At 41.3% G+C, this 19883-nt stretch overlaps 1 protein-coding gene and 1 long non-coding RNA gene across 6 annotated transcripts in view; one reads left to right on the plus strand and one right to left on the minus strand.

Moving 5' to 3' along the window:
- Positions 1–261: 261 nt before the first annotated feature.
- The window catches only part of LOC111268733 (zinc transporter ZIP1), a 48114-nt gene continuing 28492 nt past the window's right edge, over positions 262–19883 (minus strand). For all 5 annotated transcript variants that reach the window (XM_022847885.2, XM_022847884.2, XM_022847882.2 and 2 more), the window contains 6 exons: positions 17703–17841; positions 16238–16323; positions 6873–7149; positions 6448–6573; positions 5968–6123; positions 262–5602 (listed from right to left, as the gene is read on the minus strand). In XM_022847885.2, coding sequence (XP_022703620.1) covers positions 5405–5602; positions 5968–6123; positions 6448–6573; positions 6873–7149; positions 16238–16323; positions 17703–17841 — 982 coding nt within the window. In that variant the 3' untranslated portion in view covers positions 262–5404. The remainder of the gene's footprint in view (positions 5603–5967; positions 6124–6447; positions 6574–6872; positions 7150–16237; positions 16324–17702; positions 17842–19883) is intronic.
- LOC147752332 (uncharacterized) lies at positions 7098–11281 on the plus strand. Its single transcript, XR_015314358.1, has 2 exons — positions 7098–7181; positions 9617–11281. It is a non-coding gene; the product is annotated as an uncharacterized LOC147752332 (long non-coding RNA).

The following is a 19883-nucleotide window of genomic DNA, read 5'->3' on the forward strand; positions in this document are numbered from 1 at the left end:
TTTAGGCGCAAACTCTATAACACAGACTTGTTTTTATTTGATCATCAAGAGATTTCCCTGGTGACTTTTCTCCCCTTATGGCTTATCGAAATGCTCGGCAATCCTCAGCCGCTGAAATTGTTACTGCACAACAATATTTATAAATAAGTAAGTCGCTTCATTTTCGCTCTGTATAGACTTTTTTTTTTTAAACTTTTCTATTGCTACCTACGTTTGTGTTTCTACATAGCGTCATAGCTCGAAAGAAAGATCACACGAATGTTTACTGTTACCCATCGGTATTTCTTCACTTTATTTATAAATGTAAAGTCTTCCCTACAATATATATATATATTATGGGGAAGACTTTGTTAGATATTATAGATCACCACTTTCACGTTAATTCTGTATAATACACTTTACTGGACTGTCTCGGTCGCTTTTACACACGGCGTGCAATTTTCAAATTCAATTCTTTTAAGCGTGGTCGCTTGTATTAGTTCCGCATGTGTAAAAGGGTTTGTTTCATTACAGATATTAGTATTATCATTATATATTGTTCCTTGATCCCAAACAACAGCTTCAACCCACCGGGCTGTTCCACTGTTTTTCGTCTCTGTCTCGTATGTACGATAGTTAGTTAGCTGTTCGTCAGATATACTCATTTGTCTTATACAAGTTTTATAATTTCGTACTCCTCTAGCTAAGTCTGTACATATTATATTTGAGAGAACAATTCTCTCTGTGTGTGTGTTGGATAATAATAATAATAGACTTGACCTATCTAACGCTTAAAACTAGTGGTCTTCGGGCGACCCAGCTTGTCTGTTCTACAAAACCATTTAAATAATACCTTATATTTACTCGCAGTATTAAACAGAACTATTTAATCGCTTAAAAGGCGCGCAGTTCACTGAATGTTCACTACGTTTCGATAGCGATTCCAAACCTAAAATAAGATGCGCCATTCAGCCTGTTTTACTCTCCGTGTTCAAATCTTTGTCAGCCAGTATCACTTACAATTCCCTTCTAAGTAGTGTTCGGTGCGAGCTCAGCCCACGTTGGACGAGTCGTTTCACGGGTGCTTAATTCACAGCACGCTTTCTTCGGGGTTTGTCAGACGTACGACAATTTTTGGGTTCACTCAGATTGCTAACAGAAATTCATTCATATACAATTTTGTGTCGTATGTACATGGGCAGGAGCTCCGAAGTCATGACGGTAACTACAACTGATAGGTGAACTTCGGCACTCTTTCGTGGCAGTTCTGTCTTTAACGCCCTCCTGCCAAAAACTCCCCAGCACTACCTCGACTCTTATTATACGTTTAGACGTTGAGAGACATGCGGGCGTGTGTTTTTACATTACAGAAACCCGCCAGATCTGAGCCAGCCGCTTCGGTGATTGTAGGAAACTTCATTCCGGTACGCTTCACAGGATTTCAATTTGTGGAATCTTCTTAAGCCTTACTTGTCACTTTATGCACTCGGTTCGTTCCTTAGGAGTTTAAGATCATGTCAGTTTCGTACGACCGCACATGCCTGGCATCACTACGGGGTAACTAACGTGACCGAGCGGTAATTTTAAACAGTCAAAAAAGTGTAGGCCAGATGGACACACAGTTATTACGGCATTTTGCCTTCTGGCTGTATTGACCAGACTCAGTCCGTATGAAGTAGCTGGTGTTGTACAAAAACCTAATCTACCACTCACTATTACCGAGGTGTGAAAAACATAGTTTGAGAAAATGTACCGTACTCAATATACGTATACATATTTTAACAAACTTTAGCCATTGTTTAAATTCAACATTACGAAATCTATCTCTCCTCCGTAAAAAAGGAATGGCGCGTTTTTTCGAATGTACTTACGAGAACATTACAATAGTGATGGTGGTGGTAATGATAAAAAAATTAACACTTCTATAATACGACATTAATAATAATACTATGATTATCTAGTGATAGGCGTAATGACAAGGTAAAGGATCATAGATGTGCTTTTACATTTTTTCATACGTGTATATTATGATACACCATACAACGCAATCAAAGCTTGGGCAAATTAATTTTGGTCCTGCGGTGAGGTCCACTTTGTTACTACGTTACGATTTCCAACTGCCCAGTGCAAAGATAACAGTTTAATAAGCTGTATCCTCTATTTTCTTCACGGCAGTGTCATTCGTTTCATAATGTAAATGTCAACCCTCCCAAATCTCCAGTTCGTTTTTAGAAAATTTCTTAGCTCGTGGTGTAAATACCGTTTTTGAAATCCGCAGCTGCTAAAGCAGGTATGAGTCTGCACGAGATTTAGTATCTAGGGGGTTTCGTGCTTGGTTCTCTTAAGAAATCTGTTTTCGGTATAATTATCCATCGTGCATTAGTAACGTGCTAGCAGTATGATGCATAAAAGGCTGGATTATTCATATCATACATTATTTGTACAGTAATAATAACAAGAGGTATCATACCGTACGCTAGAAAAATCCAGCGCCCGCCAATTTCAAAAAGCTATTGATGCAAGCTTTGCCGCTTCAGCCAGAAACGAACAAAATTGCCAGCGTCAGATAGTATCCAAAGACAAAGCCAAAGTAAAACTGCTCCGTATAATAGCGGTAGATTAAAAATGTTCAATGTTATAGTTAAGTATTGCGGGTTAAGCAGCTTCTTGCAATCGACATAACTGTATCAAGCGTCGTAGTTGGGTTGTACAGTCTATCATTCTAGACGAATATCTAAAATCAAATAAAAAAAAATATATATGATCCAAATTAAAAGAGACTCAACCAGCAATCTAGGGCGTTGGTCTGTAGGCATGTGATGAAATAGGGGCTGATTTAGCTGAACTATCGACAGTAATAAGGGCAATCCAATCCCATAGCTTGACAGCAGAATATTACGTCACGCCATGTTGAGCCGGTTGTCATGCCAAGATTCACTTTTCCCTTCGAGATGCATTAGTGCATCTGCTTCACGTTTGAAAAAGTTCATCATATCCATCGCTATAATTACATTCATAGTAATTTGGTCGAGTATTCTATTCGAACAGGTGATGCCCTGAGCGTGTTGCCCATTCTGTAATTGCCTGTGTTGCCCTATATTTTCGCTTGAAGCAAAGTTGAAATACAATGAAAAATACTACGCAGTTGTTTTTGTTAAGGCTGACCACCGCCTATTGAAATTTTGCTGCTATTATTATTATTATCTGCCAGAATACAACCGTTATACTAAAACGAGGAAGAAAGAGAAATAGCCTGCAACAAACAACAACATCGAGCAAAAATTCTGTTTGCTCTAGTTTTGTTCATTGCCAGTCTGACAGCGGAACGCCTCGCGACACCAGAATTGTCATCACCGATGGGCTAGCGTGTCGGTCAAATAGGCTGCCTTTCACGAGCAGCTTCTCTCGTGCAGTTGCTTGTTTGTTGTCGTCGGATAGACGCCCACGCATTGCGAGCTCACTGAAAAGCGCGGGAGAGCGCGAACTGGGGCAGCGTCGGTTGTTCATCCATCTGCATCTGGCGCTTTTCAGTGTCACCGTTCCGCGATTCTTCTTGATTCGATTGGTTGAGCATCGTTATGGAAAGGTGACGATTAAGTAACTGGTGGGCGAAGCACTCGTTTCTGTTTCTCTGTCGGTCTGTGTCAACTGTAGCAACCGTTAGCTAAGTTGTCACAATGACCCGTGGACAATACGTGTGCAGAGGGGCTTAACAAGTTTGTCAGAAGCGTCATTCATCGTGCCTTATTGGTGCCACCCCAACAGCACCTGGTTACACAACAATATCACTGTGTATCGCATCCCTCGAGCTTTAAGAACTTCGCGCAGCCTCCCTTTACACCACTAGGAAAAATCCCTTTGTTGTAAAATCTATGCTATCTTCCACGTAAAACTTTAAGTAAGACATTATCGCAGTCGACCCCCCTTGCTTCGTTCTTTCCTACATCTTCCAACCAGCTCTTTCTTTGATAGCTGTAAAAGGAATTGGCTCTTTACCTTTATAGCTGATCGCTTGATAATACAACCTCATCTGTCAACAGACGCTAGGTCGGGTTGTAAGTGAAATTCGTCGCTTATATCATCCTTCCTTAAGCTACCGGATGTCTTGCACAAACCGTGTCCAGTATCGCTCAAACATATACTACTGAATCAGTACTGTACATGGTAGTGTAGTGAACCGCGGTATCGTCCAGGATCAGCTACTGGCCAACAGGGACCCGTTGAAGTCGGTAATTTTTGCCCAGGTAAACTGTGCGCGCGCCGAATAAGATACGAAAGAATCATCTTTTGCCATTCTACAACTTGCACCGCAGTGGACTGACGCAAATGTATATTTCGATTATTCATAATAGTAATAATAATAATCGAACCTTTTGAGAGTTTTAGAAGGCTCTCGTAGTCGTTAGCTAGAAACTCGTTCATAATTTTTTTTCTATACTCTTTTTTCTTCCTTTCGCTTGTAGTGATTTTTATTTTTACACAATTTACTCATTGTTTTTCTTTATCGTATCAAAATATTTGTGTATATCTATCTTTGGCTGTTTCATTTTATCGTTATTTATTTATTTATCTTTCGCCTCGTGTTTCTCTCTTATCCCATGGCTATGTAAGCACGATCGCATTCTCAGCGTATTCTACATATTGTACAGTAACACCGCCCTCGTTACTTGACGCCAGGGTGCGCGCATGGAGTCATGCGCGAAATTTGAATTGAGGAAGATATAGGAACAAACGCAAGGCATGCCAATCAAGCGAAAGAACATAAACACGTGTTGTTCGATTATGAACAATTACAAAGGGTGGTATGAACCTTTTCGTGTTGAATTTTGTCGTTTGTAAACGTTATTTTTTTTTTTTTTTTGTTTTTTTCGATACAGAACTGGTTAGTTTTCTATGTTCCGTTTGTTCTAGAGCACTCCCATCGTTCTGCTAGCATTCACAAATTCCTATTGCAATCTACAGTTTGACAGATTACAGTAGCTCTTAGCATACAGCCGCTATTGCTGTTAATTGCAGTTGTTGCCTTGACTGGCTCTCAATAATAATCGATTTAGCGAGAGACATAACCACTAAAACATCGCTAGCTCTGTTAAATAGTTCGAGTTTTGTCGTAGTGACTTCTCTGTATGCAGGTGTGTATCGTAGAGTATAGTTTCTATGGTAGATATCGTAGTATGATAGGTCATCGCGATTGCAGGATCTGGCTCAGACATTTACCATGTGTCTAACGTCGACTGGAAGGAAGCACCATAGCGAAACAGGTTCATAATGATATGACTGTTGTTATCGCTGCCGTAATTGTCACCATCGCCACCGCCGCAACTGGTAAAAGCTGATGCACAGACAGACGCGCCGTCTGCCGATATTTGCTTTTGCTGCTTATATAACATCGCATACTGATGAAGCTGTTGTCCACTCGGCGACATCACTGATTAACTGGTTCTTGCAGTCGTCTGTGGAAGTCATCCCTATGGCCAGATCCGTGTCCGTGTCCTCCGTCTCCCTCAGCTTGGTGCGAGTGGGGGAGCATCAGCTCGAGCGCTAGCATCAGTCCAAATCCGAGGATGACCGCTGTCAACTGGAACATCCCGTGCAACGAAAGGTTCTTCTGCTTTTGTAGTACCTGTGGCAGCAACATGAATAAACAACACGAACAGCTCAACGGTCATCGAAATAAGGAGAGGCCGAACAAAACAAAAATGTCCTCTTCAGCGGAATTCACTACCGTATGAGGCACTTCTACACAAAACTAAGAAATTGATTCTGCCTTTTCTGGTAGACTGTTTACTTCGAAGCTATACTCGTTTTAATACTGCTTTAATATATATATATATATATATAGCCAGATTAAATTTTGTTGAGGTAAAATCTAGCTAACGAATGGCAACTGCAGCCGGATGGCTCTAGGAAACTCGGCCTATTTTCGAGAAATATTTACATATATTCAGGTTTCTTATAGTGAGAATATATCCAAAGCTGTTCTCTCACTTCGAAAAATGTAACGTAGAGCAGAGTGCCGGCTGCAATTCCGTTCAACACGGTAACGACTAAAGTCTCTTCGAAATGACGTTGTGTCATAATTCCGACGAATGCCCCGAGTGGCGACATCACGCTGAAAATCACTACGTAGACTAACACAGCAGTCTGCAGAACATCCAATCAGTAGAATCGCCAATTTCGCCATTGCGTTTACATTCGTTGAAAAAAACCGTTTCGCCGGAAACAAAAAACACACTCAGACACAAGAAAAATCGCACGCTTTAGCTTTTTATGGTGCGTTTATTAAAAAAGGCAGTTCTTTATCATTATTAGCAGTAGAAAAAGTAATAGTTACTGGTACAATAGTACCGTCATTCCTATTGATAAACGACAAATACTATGTTAACTGTCTCTAGTTGCATATGCCGTATGCCTGAAGTGCCGATTTAGCAGCATGGATTATTAACAAAATTATGCGGGCCTGTTGACCTTTTTAACCCCAGATGTGCACAGCTCAAAGCCCAGCACGAAGGAGATGACCAGTTTGTGCAACGCGATCGCGAGTAGCATGATCCATGTTTTCGATGCCGAAGACTGGAGACCTAACGAGAGACCCTAGAAGTATAAGATCGCATACGAGTTAATATAGTATATTTAGGCTGACTAAACTGCTATAAAGCTCTTAACGCAGTTTTGATATTTCATTAATTTTTTTACGCTATTTTTTCATTTATTCATAAAGCAAAAGCATCAAGAATATGATTTATTAAATTACCTACTCAAATTATATGATTTGGTCTATACCAAGTTTCGTCGATTGAAAGCAGACCCTTCAATTAAGCCAGTATGCCTAACAATGATCTCAAACACAAAGTCGAATTGAAATCGATCTGTTTCCGCCCGTCAATATATACCTCAAACACGGAATGAAACGACAGTGCGACCACAATGAGAACCCCGCCGAAGGTTAGTGCCGGGACCTTGTTTGGCACCGCATGATTATGATTGCCGTGAGTATGCCCTCCGTTGTGCTCGCGGGAGGGCTGCACATGCATTGCGCGATTTCCACCATTGCCCCCCTGCGTGGAATTACTGGACATGGTTCGTTCCATCTGATCAAAGGTTGAAAAGTGCTGGTACGCCGAAGGTTCAGAGTTCGCAGTATTGCCCGAGGAGACTCCGTCCGCGTTCCTGAACCGATGAAAACGCCGAGTATTAAAAAGGTTTGAAACATATTTGAGTTTCTATCAAGCTGGCCTGTCTCAGTATTGACATCTTAGCTTGGTTCCGATCTATGGCTATATAAGATCTGTAAACTCGTTTAAAGATCGATTTCTAATCGATCCTTTATAGATTCCCTGCTAAATCAGAGCTATTACTTGCGACAGTAGCAAGTATCTGATGTATTGTCAAGGGTGCCGTAGCAAAGAAAAAAAAAGTAACCAATTATAAAAGCACCTACCAAATCTAGAGAAGAGAGGAACAAGAAGATCAGAAAGATCCAAGTAACAGAGTGTACCTAAAACAACGCTCAAATATTTAGCGTTGAATTAGCGCTGAATTTTCACGTAATTCAACACGAATTGAAATACGTCTGTAAAAACGGCACTTACCCAAAAATAAATCACAATTATTTAGTAACTTCAATCAACAAAAAATAGATATTTACTGGACTTCGAAAGTGCAATGACATTGTTACCACTACTATACCGATCATTGTACTCTGTCATTTCTGACTATTATAACAAGATGGCTCTCGCCACACGAGACGACATCTTTTAACAGATTTAGAACGTATCAAGTACCGCCCTTGAGTCGGCCACGATCGATCTAGAAAACAGATGGAAGCCGATCGAACCATCTCGAGTAATTTTCAAAACCATATGAGCAAGTCTGTCACTTATCCAAATTTCCTCAAAATGCAGCAAAACTTAAAACAAAAAAATTAGGATAATTTCCAGGCACGAGTCCGCCTAGGACAATTGAGGGCCAGCGTTGTGTGCGGTCATAATTCGGAGAAATTTCCGTTGACAGTTCCAACTACAGTTGATTCAACGTACGTCACGCACGAAAAAAAAAAATAATAATAATAATATAATACGAATGGTACTTCAGCTAATACTTTTTACTGTTCGGTGCTTGTAGCTTGATCTCTTTAGTTTTCAATTTTTCTATTGTTGCATTTGCAAAAGGGTCCACCGCCTAATTTCGACGCGAAAAAAAATGGATAGAAAGTTTTTTTTTTTTTTTTTTTTTTTTAGCCTGCTTTGATCATAGGTAGGTAACTCGCTGCCAATTTAGGAAAACTAAAATATAACTCAGCATGATAATCGATAACGAGATCGGTACTACAGTGCTACTCTAGTTATTACATTTTTCATTCCGTACTTTTACACATTTCATCTATTTCGTCAATTTTTTCTTTTTATTCTACCAACAACCTCAATTGGCTTATGGTCACTAAAATAAGCCTTTGAAAAGCGTACACTCTGACTTCTTACGAGATCTTAGGAATCTTAGGAGATATCCAACCTCACTTTATTGACCGGTGTGCGTTGTACAAACATAGATAGGTCCTTTCATTTAGCCTAGGCTTTATCGTACATGCGTGTGTTACTTGCTGTAAATTTCGTTCCTTTCGCAGCCCTTAAGCGATTCTCTTTTGGTCAGTTTCGTTATTCGATCGACACTTACTAATCAAATCAGGCTCTCTGTGTAATTTTTGAGGCGATCAAAAACTCAAATCCCCCCTAGTTTTTTTTTTTTTTTTTTATCAGTAGTGGAGATACGCTATCGAATTTGGCGTGTTTGATCATGCAACAATAAATGTTATTAAGTGTTATAAAAATCTATGTACCATACAGAGATCAGGTACCGAATTACATTAGGACAGCTCAATAGTGAACGAAATGCGTATGTGTATCAATTGTGATTTGTTTTTCAGTCTCTATCTCGAACAGGGTGCGTATCTACGTGTGTTGTACGTTGTGTGAATTTACTGTATTTTGCCTCTCTGGTCCCGTACATACAAAAACTCGTTTTCGTCGATTTCATGTGTACGAGCGCCAAATGGCGCTTTGTCTTCTACGTGACCCTGTACCACTACCTAGCACTTTTCCGCGTTTCCCCATACTTAGAATTTGTTACTTGCTTGGTGTAACCGCCGCAATGGGTTTTGCACTGTCTATAACTATGGAAAAGTCCCAGAAGATGAAAAAACAAAAACATAAAAGGACTCACAATCATCAGAAAATGAAGTATACGGACACCGAGCCATCCCTGATCTACCGTCCCCTTTTCGTTGCTTGGTTCATTCGCTTTTCGCCTGAAATAGTGGCTGCTACAAAAGTGGTCGCTGAACGCAATGTACCTGGATACTCTTTCAGACAATGTTTCGGACTGCTTAGCTGAGACAGATATGTCTTAAGCAGACATGGGCGGCAGTGTGGATTCGCTCGGGTGTGCGATCCCTAAAAAGCCGACGGAAAAGGCCTGTGAGTTTTTACTGGTACTCTGTAGCACAGAGGACAGCCACGATGGCCGCGAATTTTGACAGATAAGCACGAAAAGCAACAGCTCGATACCCGATAGAATAGCAAGAAAGAGGGGAAAATTAATTTTAAAAGGAAACAATCTATGTTTTGACGTAAATTTACAGGCAGAGGTAACTTCTCCACCAGGTGCTGACCAGAAGAATGGGGCTAACCAAAAAGTAAGGGTCGAGCATAATCAGGTCAACACAAAAGGAGGAAGACAACCATATCAGCATAGGTCAACTTTTTCGGCAGTGACATTGTCAGCTTACGACAAAACAGCAGAAGTCATGAAATACACATCGGAAACCGATGTCGGACCGAAAGTCGTGTTCACGCACACTAAGTTGCACATCAGTAAAAGGCGCGTATAAACAATCGAGACAAAAGCATGCTTGTTTGCGTTACGGTAAAGATTTTGTGAACGTAAGAAATATATATTACCTGCACATAATTGTCTCAGAGTTATCAATTCAATCAGACGGCACGTTTGTGCAATCAAAAACCTCGCCTTTCTTAATCAGACTTAACCAACATGAACGAATATATCCCGCTTAATATAATAATCAACACACAACAAAGTCCACCGTACTACCTGTTCTTGCGTTTATGATTATGACCATTTTATTACGTTGGCAAGCTGTTTATTCGAAAACAATGTGTTATTGCCACCGAACAATTTTCACGCCGCAAGTAGTTGTAGACTTGTAATGGCATTGGTACCAGCCACTTGTCTTCAGGCTTGTTGTCCGCGATTTTTTCCATTAATTGAACCTTCCGCCCCCGTCTTCTCATTCTGACAGCAGCTGATGCCTATATGATGTGTGCCTCCTCAGTCAAAAGCCAACTCAAGAGAGGCAGGATGAGCACCGAACCTTGTTGTCTGTTCTGGATAATTTTTGTTGTTGCCCATAAGGTTTTCAGCGTTAAGTGTGCTTATTTAGACCCAGTTAGTCTGTACTGTTTTACATGGCAAGACATTTGGAGCACCAATACACAGGGTAAGAAAAAGTAGCTGCAAATGTTGAATTTGGCATTAGTTTACTTTAATTTAGAATTTTGCAGGACGCTGCTTTCATTCGGGTTCGATTGCCTAGAATTTTACGCACGTTAGTACACGTCGAGTTCGCTGGGCATTCCTCGAAGCTCAAGCTTTGGAAAATTGGAAAAATAAGCTCTATTCGAATTCATGTGAGCTCCAATTCTATTAGCTTTTAATTATTATGCAGGAATTATACTGTGGTTTATCATGAAATCTAGAGCAGAATTTACTAATTTATTACTCGTTAGTGGCTAAGGTCGACGTTGAAACAAGGGGTGACTGCGTGAATGTAAAAACGATGCCCCATAATCAATTTCCAACGCGTTCCTCGTTTACAAAAGGACGCCGGAACTAAGTGCACTACTCCATTAAACAGTTAGCGCAAGATCAATACTTAATTACTTACCGAGTTAGAATCGTTTAAGACGAATAAAAGACTTCTCATACCCGTTACTAATTTGTTCGATACGACGACAGTCTATCCATATGCAAGGCGATGCAAAAACTCCTAGATACCTTAGTAACAACCTGTATGGGCGAACTTTCCTTCTCCCCAAGTCAACGAGCGCACCACGTTACAAGATAAATGTTACAGAAGAAACAGGAAAATAACTGTGAATCGGTAACTACGACGCACGAAAGAATCTACAACGAGGCCGTACTTATGCATGGGGCAGGCTTATTTTTATAGAAGTAGTAAAGGCAAGACTACTATCAGCCATAAGACTAATTTTGAACCGGTCACAGCCTCGGGTATGGTGATGCACTCGCACCAAAAGGCGCAGTTACCCTAGTGAGTTTCGGCACATAGCGCGAATAAAAGGCTCGTCTGTTTAAACCCAATAGTCGCTGACTCCTCTTTCTGCCACAGTTATTACTGATATGAACGTCGTCGTCGTCGGCGGCGGCCAACAAAAAGCACAAACCGCAAATGCATGGTTGACGAAACAACAACAGACACAAGCTACACAAAATATATACGTGTGCTTGGTCGTTTCAATTATTTAACCCAGCTTATATCACCTTAAACAGATGAAGCATAACAACACCAAACAGCTTTACTCGACTGATCAGATGGTGTGAGGGCAAACAATTCATTCCGTGCATCATTGGTACCAGCGAGGTTTTGTAGGCTTTTTTGATCTACTCCACATTTGAGAATGAATGGCTTCGGAGCTCACGACCGAGAAAAATTAGAAACTTGTGAGTGATCGTTGCTGCAAGCAGATAACTCTATCCAAAGTGTATGCAGAACGGGCTAAGGTAGATACCTATGTAGTAGGCGCCTCTAATTTAACTTAATACTTATGTAAGATACAAATATAACACTAGGAAAAAGAAATTTACTTTTCCTCTCCGGCAATATTGAAGCAACATTCTGAGTCCGAACATATAGGCTCGGGCATAAAAGCCTTGCTTTTCCCGCGCATTTATTATCCTTACCTAAGAAAATCCAATAATTGCACGATTTATAAACCTAACCTAAAGCTAATTAAAAACCTAAAGTAACACTCAAGACCTTGATTACGCATAGAATAAGCAGGCGAAGTCTTCGCAGGTTTCACGTCCTGGAACAATGCGTGGCCTACTCGACCCGTTTTCCATCCCGGACCGAGTCCGTTTCAGATCTCATGCTGACATACAATCAGGCCGACCGATCGAACGCAGAGCGCCGTGACCAGAGTAGGCACGCTGTCAGTCGTTGTCGACATGATTATTATTACCATCATCTTAAACAGCAGTTACAGAGAGACGCTGCAGCAAAAAAGGTATCCTCAATCGTTTCTCCTATGTCAATCATCCTACCGACGCCAACACCATGACACGTAGTGTTGCTGCTTCCAGCGTTGGCCTCGAAGTTTCAGCATAACTTTACGCGACAGAAGAGTGCAGGTGATCGTGGCAGGCGCCACCGCTGCTGTGACTTCATCATCAGCTCAGCTGAAGCAGTTTCCGTGACGGCAGAAAGCAACGGCGCGCCATTATTACAGACAACGATCTTTTTACATCAGAAGCCAAACAAAGACATCTTCCACTTCACTGTGCTTTAGCGTGGCGGCTGATGCGGTTACTAGCGTGACCATGTCACGTTTTTTAGTTCAGCAACGAGACACCAAAGGGCACCGGCGACAAACATCTACGAGCTATGACGACAGCAGAGAAACCAAGTCTAATGCTACGACTGATCATACCAAAATATTACAAATAGCAACAGCTTTAGCTGACCTAAGCTATGCTGGTTCGACAGCGCACTACGAAGCAAGGCAGCAAACTTATCGTGGTCCGTAATAATACGCAATGCGAAGTTTTTTCACGGAAGAGTTGCGTCGAACGTCAGAACATCGATGGCTGATTATTGTAGCCGTTCGCTTATTTGGTAGCTTTGTCGATGTTGAAGGGTTCTGTTTAATGGGAATTCCTATGGCACGTTACGGCGCGATTGGGAAACACTGTTATGCGTGCGGCGCTCCGTCCGTTGATCTGTCTGCGCGTGTCTCACTTTACGTGCATCTGTGAGGCGTAAACGATTTTGTATAACTGTGCCCGCGATATCACGTTTTCAGCGCGGCAGCTTGACGCGGATGAAAACAGAATCTCGAGCGTGAGAGTGAACCTCATGATGATGGTGACGAGGACAAAAGTGGACCAACCATAATTGCATCTGGCGAAGCATTCGCAACGTAATGGCTGCAACCGTAAATAGGGCTACGTTATTCCTACTAGGTACTTACTGAATATTTTACTATCTTCTACTTTCGCCTGGTCGTTCAGAACCGGCTCAGAATAGAAGACCATGCGCTGAATGCTGAATTGGCTCATTGTGGTAGAGGCACAACAATACAGATGCATATACGATTTGCATGTATATTTATGCTCATAATAATAACTAGATAATGCTATGAATGAGCTGGATGGAAGGTGAATGCGAATCCTGGCTGGGAAGGAAGCCACGACCCTATAGTTTACGCAGTTCTGAAGAACAGGCAAGGCCGGCAGAGACGGGCTTTGTTGCGAACAATTGTCAAAACCTCATAGCAAAAGAGATGACTATATACGTTTTCAGCTTTAATAGTTAACGTGGCAAGGAAACTCATAGCGACAAAGGCTCTATTCACCTGCTCTTATTATATAATTGTTTTACTTGAGTCGAATGGCGACGGTAGATAGTCAGTGTTTGCTCGTTCTTCTATCATTAGATGGACTGAACTTTCCCTTGTGCAGAGATTTTCTTTTATCTATGACGTACATGTGATCATTTCGACATGACGTCTTTGAAATAATTTCTTAGTGTACTGTTGAAGTATTCTCGTTATGAGTGAAACCCATTGGCCTTTGAATGATATATATTCGTATTGCCAACCGTGTACAAATGGGCCCGATGAAGCTGACCGATGATGAGAACACACGCAGCAATACCAAGCTTGCCGAAGTACCTTACTACTTCAAGTGTCGTCGTATTCAATGATCTCAATGGTACGAAGGTCATTAGAGGATCGTAACTACTCAGTAATTACTGGCCGTCATGCAGGACGGTGCAAAGGAACTTCTGCAGGCAAACTATGAATCAATGCGGCCATCCACATGCCTATGCACATCAAACTGGTACAGAAACGTTTTTGTAACGTCATCTGCTAACCACCTATGTAACGCAGCTTTATGCGGTTACAGTGTTACTTATGAGTTAGCAGCATAATCAGACAACATAATACTTTGGTTCGACTTCTAGTAACGCGATAAGTAATAATGACAACGTCCAAAATTCAATTAACTTCACGTTGTCGGCCGTATCGGTAACTCCCTGATATTCGAAGATAGAAAAAGACTAGAATCCAAATTTACCTCTGAACTCTTCTCCGATTATTGCACAGCCGGCTGCACAGGTGTGCGAGCTGCAGTATTTCTTAGAGGTACAAAAGCTTTCGATCGGAGATCGTGGCGAATTTTTTCCGTTCTATCCGATCTGTAGGCTATGATTTGCGCGCGTCTCAAAGAGATCATGTGACTGGATAAGCAGAATAAATAGAAGGACTGCACACTGCATAGCAAGACGAATTGGATTGTACTCGTAGTCTTGCGGCTATCTCCGTGGCAGGTTGCGAAATACGTCACAACACAACAGTCGCTGACTATGATGCTGTTGAGGCGCTGTAAACAGTAAGTCACAATTAACTAAGAACTGTACCCTGTACTTTTGCCGACGGTGTGTGTAGGTAAATAGAATCAGTAAGCATATGTTCGTTGTACAGGGGTATAATAACTATCTCGATTTATTACAAGGAGAGATTGTGCAGAACCGCAAATGTAATAACATTAACTTTTTTACGCGGCTTTTGGCTCATGTTATACGCTAAAGATCGCGGCATAAGGACGTGCTTCTGATATATTGAAATCTCCCTCGCACGGACGGAATAAGCATGATACCGATCCTTGCAACCGGGATAGACAAGATCCGGACTTCCTAAACAGCTTGAATGAAAGCACTCTACCATTAGTACCTGTACCTTAAACATGTTCGTTTAATGGCCGTCATTCCATTGCTCGTTTGCCTACCCAGCCATAACAAGTGTTGCTATCCATACTTACGTAAAAGGCACCTTCTTTGTCGAGTTCGGTGCTCAAGCAAATTATAACGCTCGCAATTCTATTGGAGCGGCGGCGCTCAAAAAGGCTATTCTTGGTGTTTTTTTTTTTGAACGGCAGACTCTGCCGATGCTACCGTCGTATCAGTTAATTCGTTTCATTGCGTGCCAGAAAAATCTCGAAAGAAGACTAAGTGAAACACTTTGCCATATAGACTGACTCATTTTGGTGTCTAGTTCAACACTCAGCTAGACCTATACTGCCGGCGGTATTACCACGATAGCAAAGGTCATACGAACAGCCGCGGTTCATCGTAAGCATCGAGGTCAGTGCGGCGCGGTGGCATTGGTACATTAGAAACTAAAAACAAAACGTGCCAATAATACCTCGACGCATATTAGCGTACGGTTCTGTGGCCGAGCACCACGCGGATAGCCGTCAGCCACCATACTTGTTGATTGCTGTCAGATCACCGCCGTAAAATTTTCAGTATCCATAATACACAAGTGTACGAAATGGGTCCGCGTTGTCTGATCCGCGATCAGATGGTCAGAGGCGGAGGTTGCATTTATCAGCGATTGTTGCTTTCTCGACAAGTGATGGCCGTTATATATTTGAATTATCATGTATAGATGTGACGGTTTGTTTGGTACCGTTTGCCATGTAACAGCAGACGAACGCCATATAAGTTAGCACCCGTCTTGGCCTTGCTGTAATTGCCTGGATTCGTTTTCCTGTACCATACCACATATCCGTGATAGAGCCATCGAGCACTGCTTCTGGTACACGAAGGGCTAACGATTTTCAGTAACACTAATGTGTACTTCGTAAACATTGACATGTGCGCGTATATCAAATGCATAAATACAGAGTGGGTTCCATACAGTAACCATAGCACCGTAGTCAAAACAAATTAATCCGCAACGTACCACAGACATAGCTTTAAACTTCGTACCGACAACTGAAACAAATCTGAGAGATATGCAAGTTCAATGCGCCAAAAGACACATTTCCTTGTAAGACCCTATTTGATACTATATTGTTATTTAAGGGAAAGGTAACAGGACTAATGAGCTGTACGGGTATCTAACGATGACCGAGTTAAATCAAAAACAGAACTTACGTAGCGCATTGAATGACTTGCGGAGAATGACTATGACCATGATCTTCGTTGGCGTGGCTTGAATGTCCTATGCACGCCTGAAGAACCTGTAATCGCAGAGCCGAAGGCATAACAAACACACGATAAACACGAGCCTCGAAAATGGCTAAAACTGACTGAACGACCAATGCCCTACAACGACGTAGCACTTTGGCTTGTACTGTGATACGCCGCATTGCTTAGGTTAGCAGCCAACGGCTATAGCCCCATGGCAAAGAGATAACACCCAATAAAACCGCTTATTTTCCTACAATAGTCGATATGACTAATCAGAGTGCCATATGACTCAGAAATGAAAATGATGGCGTCTGGCCAAAACTGAAATACGAAAGCACGAGTATCATTGACACTGAGAAATTCCATCATATTTTTCTATTGCTATTATTCACGAGTGGTAAGATCTTCCCGATAATTTATATCGATCAAAGCCCTTGCGGAACGATGTTGTATCCGCAGCAAACGATTCGTTACGTCTTCAGGATGCTAGTTCCGTCCAGGTAAATCTGAGTAAAGCTGACGCCGAGAAGATACACTAAATATAATCAATCATTTTTGGTTCGCAGAAATCCTACTCGTTCAACAATATAATCCCATACTTGCATTCTGAAAATGCGACAATATTTAATGTCCTTTATTGAGTCAGTTCCTTGAAGCAGTATGATACGTTCAGATTAGGTAGTCCAACTATGCTAGAGTACTCGCTACGGCAGGCGTAACGGCACACAGCTCAGCTTGGGGCGTTCAGCTCGAACTGAGTCAAGACCATAGACTAACTTTCATCTACTGCTGTAACAATAGCAAGTTCCATTCGTCGTCTGAAAATTTCGATCGGCAGATCGCGCTTTCACGGTTCGTGTTCTGTGAATAGTAGTTAAGTTTAATTTATTACGAATACATACAGAACATAACAACATTCTCAGACTACGATTACTTCAGTTTGAGGCACAGGGGCACCGACTAACTTTAACTTGTCAACAGACACCGAATGTCATAACAAATTCAAAGTTCGCACGTCTATCTGTACTAAATAGGTGTTCAAAATCTATATACATGTACCTGTAGTTAATTTATATGGATACGCTTCTGTCTACACGGCGTATTTCAGAAGTCTAAGCTGTCTGTTTTTATTACATGTGTATTTCTATAGGTAGTTCTTATACCATACAGACGCCAGTCACGAATTATCTACATCATACAACATTTGTCCTATCTATGGTTGATAACTCACGACACGTGCTAAAAGGTATAACATGCATGTTCTCCAACTGCTACAGTTAGAATACGGATAATAAATATAATTCGCAGATTTATTAAGGCAGAGATAGAGAGCTCATACACAAGGTAAAAGCTGTTCTAAGCAGACGTCTCGTTATATTCTAGCTGCATGTACATTTATATATAACAGTTGTCAAAATTTGATACAAACCTCTTCGACAAAATAGACCGCCAGAAAACCGAGGCAAACGACGAGTTCAGTGATAGGAATTTCGAAATCATAGGCAACAAATCCGACACGAACTTCAGGTATGACGTGCAGGAACGCTGTCGCAAATAGTACCCCGCCCCTGGAATCATAACATAATCAAACAGATGAAAATACGCATGGCTGTTACGCTAACAGAAGTTCATCAGCAAATGTATCGTGATTATTGCGTAACTGTTAATAAAGTAATGATAACTGTATGAAGAAAACGGTAATTACGTGTTCGTGTCTATGTAATCTAGTTTGCCAGCCCAGCAATATGAATCTACCAGGCAACCAACTGTCTAACCTGCAGCTCTTCGTCTCTTGAACCTTGTGGAATTACAAAGCAGATTATTTTCTAACTGGATAAACATATATTGCACGTTATATATTACTGTGCCATCTGGCAAAAAGGCCAAAAAACAATTTCAATAATCATGAAAAACAAACAGATATTTTCAATGTCAACAATTATAATATCGTCTATCATAGAGGATCTACAACAAAAGTCGATATAAAACGGCATTTTCAATTGATACTATCAAGACATATCTCCGCGTCGTAATCGCCGCCACGAGCCCCGTTTACGATAACAACAGCAGCCACAAGAACGGCTGCTTTAACGACAGAAAACCTTAGCCATAGTTTACATTGGAATATACAGCAGCGCCACAAGAACGGCCGCTTTAACGACAGAAAACCTTAGCCATAGTTTACATTGGAATATACAGCAGCGCCACAAGAACGGCCGCTTTAACGACAGAAAACCTTAGCCATAGTTTACGTTGGAATATACAACAGCGCCACAATTCAATAAAAATTAGTGGCCAGATCACGCGGACAACGAGTGACGATTGTTATAGTTATGTACACGACGAGTTACGGCATATAAAGGCGCATGACCTATTGTTATTATCAATCCAGAAGCTGTAACAATACACAAATGACATTTTTGTCATTTTAAGTATTTTCGGGACCGGCAATGGGCGAAAGGCGACAGCGACTTTGTGGTGAATGTGTCCTAACGACTCGCTCTATAGGGTAACAATCAAAGCGTAAATTGGACCATTTTTCTTGAGGCCTAGAGAATTTTTAAATTAGGGAGTTTTTGCTTTGATTAACCAGTTTATGGTCATAGCTGAGTCGACTTGTATTCAACGCGCGTCGTTCGCGACCTCAATCCCTAGCCATTAACACCAAAGCGATGAAAAGTGTACGGATTCTGTTCTTGATTCGATATCCTAACACAGATACATATGTACTATTGTGCAAGTCGTGATGATCATTTCTAGATTGCTTCGATATGTATCGAAGCTAGACAGCTTCGATTATCATATGGCAAACGCGTAAAATTCAAGTATATTTTTGAGCGTTGTACAGTGGCATAGCATCTGGATTGGATCCCGTTAAATACTTCTATTACGCAACAGACTCGTTTTAATTTTTCATTTCACGTTCTCTGTGCTTACATTTTGGTTTTAATGCTCGTCGAATCGAATTTTTAGCTAAGCAAAGCTTTCGAAACGCAAATTGCTATGGTCGTAAATATAAACGAACAAAGGACGAGCCTGCAAATCAGAACAGCTCATCGATACTACATCACTGTATCTGTATGTACACTGCTATACACAGATACACTGCCGATCGTCAATCATACGTAGGTGATAACAGCTGGACGAAACGGTGTCAGGTAGGTGGAAGTCTCAACAAGCGTCGCTGCTAATACAGATAGCAGTTGGTCAGTAACAACGATCTGTCTGTCCCTGAATCGGGTGACAATTTTTGAATGACACCTGTTTTCCTTAAAATAAATTGACGTCTCTCTCTCTCTCTCTCTCTCTCTCTCTCTCTCTCTCTCTCTCTATATATATATATATATATATATATATATATATATATATATATATATATGATGCAATAAAAACTCGAAGAAAAAAAGAAGGACTCGATGGTTTCCATGGGTAATATCGGCTCGTTGTGCCAACGAGGGCGATGTCCTCTGCGGCGCTGATGGTTCAGCGCGTTTAACGGTAGCCACGACATCTCTTTACGAACTCGATATTTGCCTGCTTAGTGGTCGTCGGAACGTATTCGTTGGCTAAAAGATCTGTAACGAAAACTACGATCCCATGATCCGAGACC

The sequence above is a fragment of the Varroa jacobsoni genome, unplaced genomic scaffold, assembly GCF_002532875.2.
Source record: "Varroa jacobsoni isolate VJ856 unplaced genomic scaffold, vjacob_1.0 scaffold_1314, whole genome shotgun sequence".
Classification (NCBI taxonomy): Eukaryota; Metazoa; Arthropoda; class Arachnida; order Mesostigmata; family Varroidae; genus Varroa; species Varroa jacobsoni.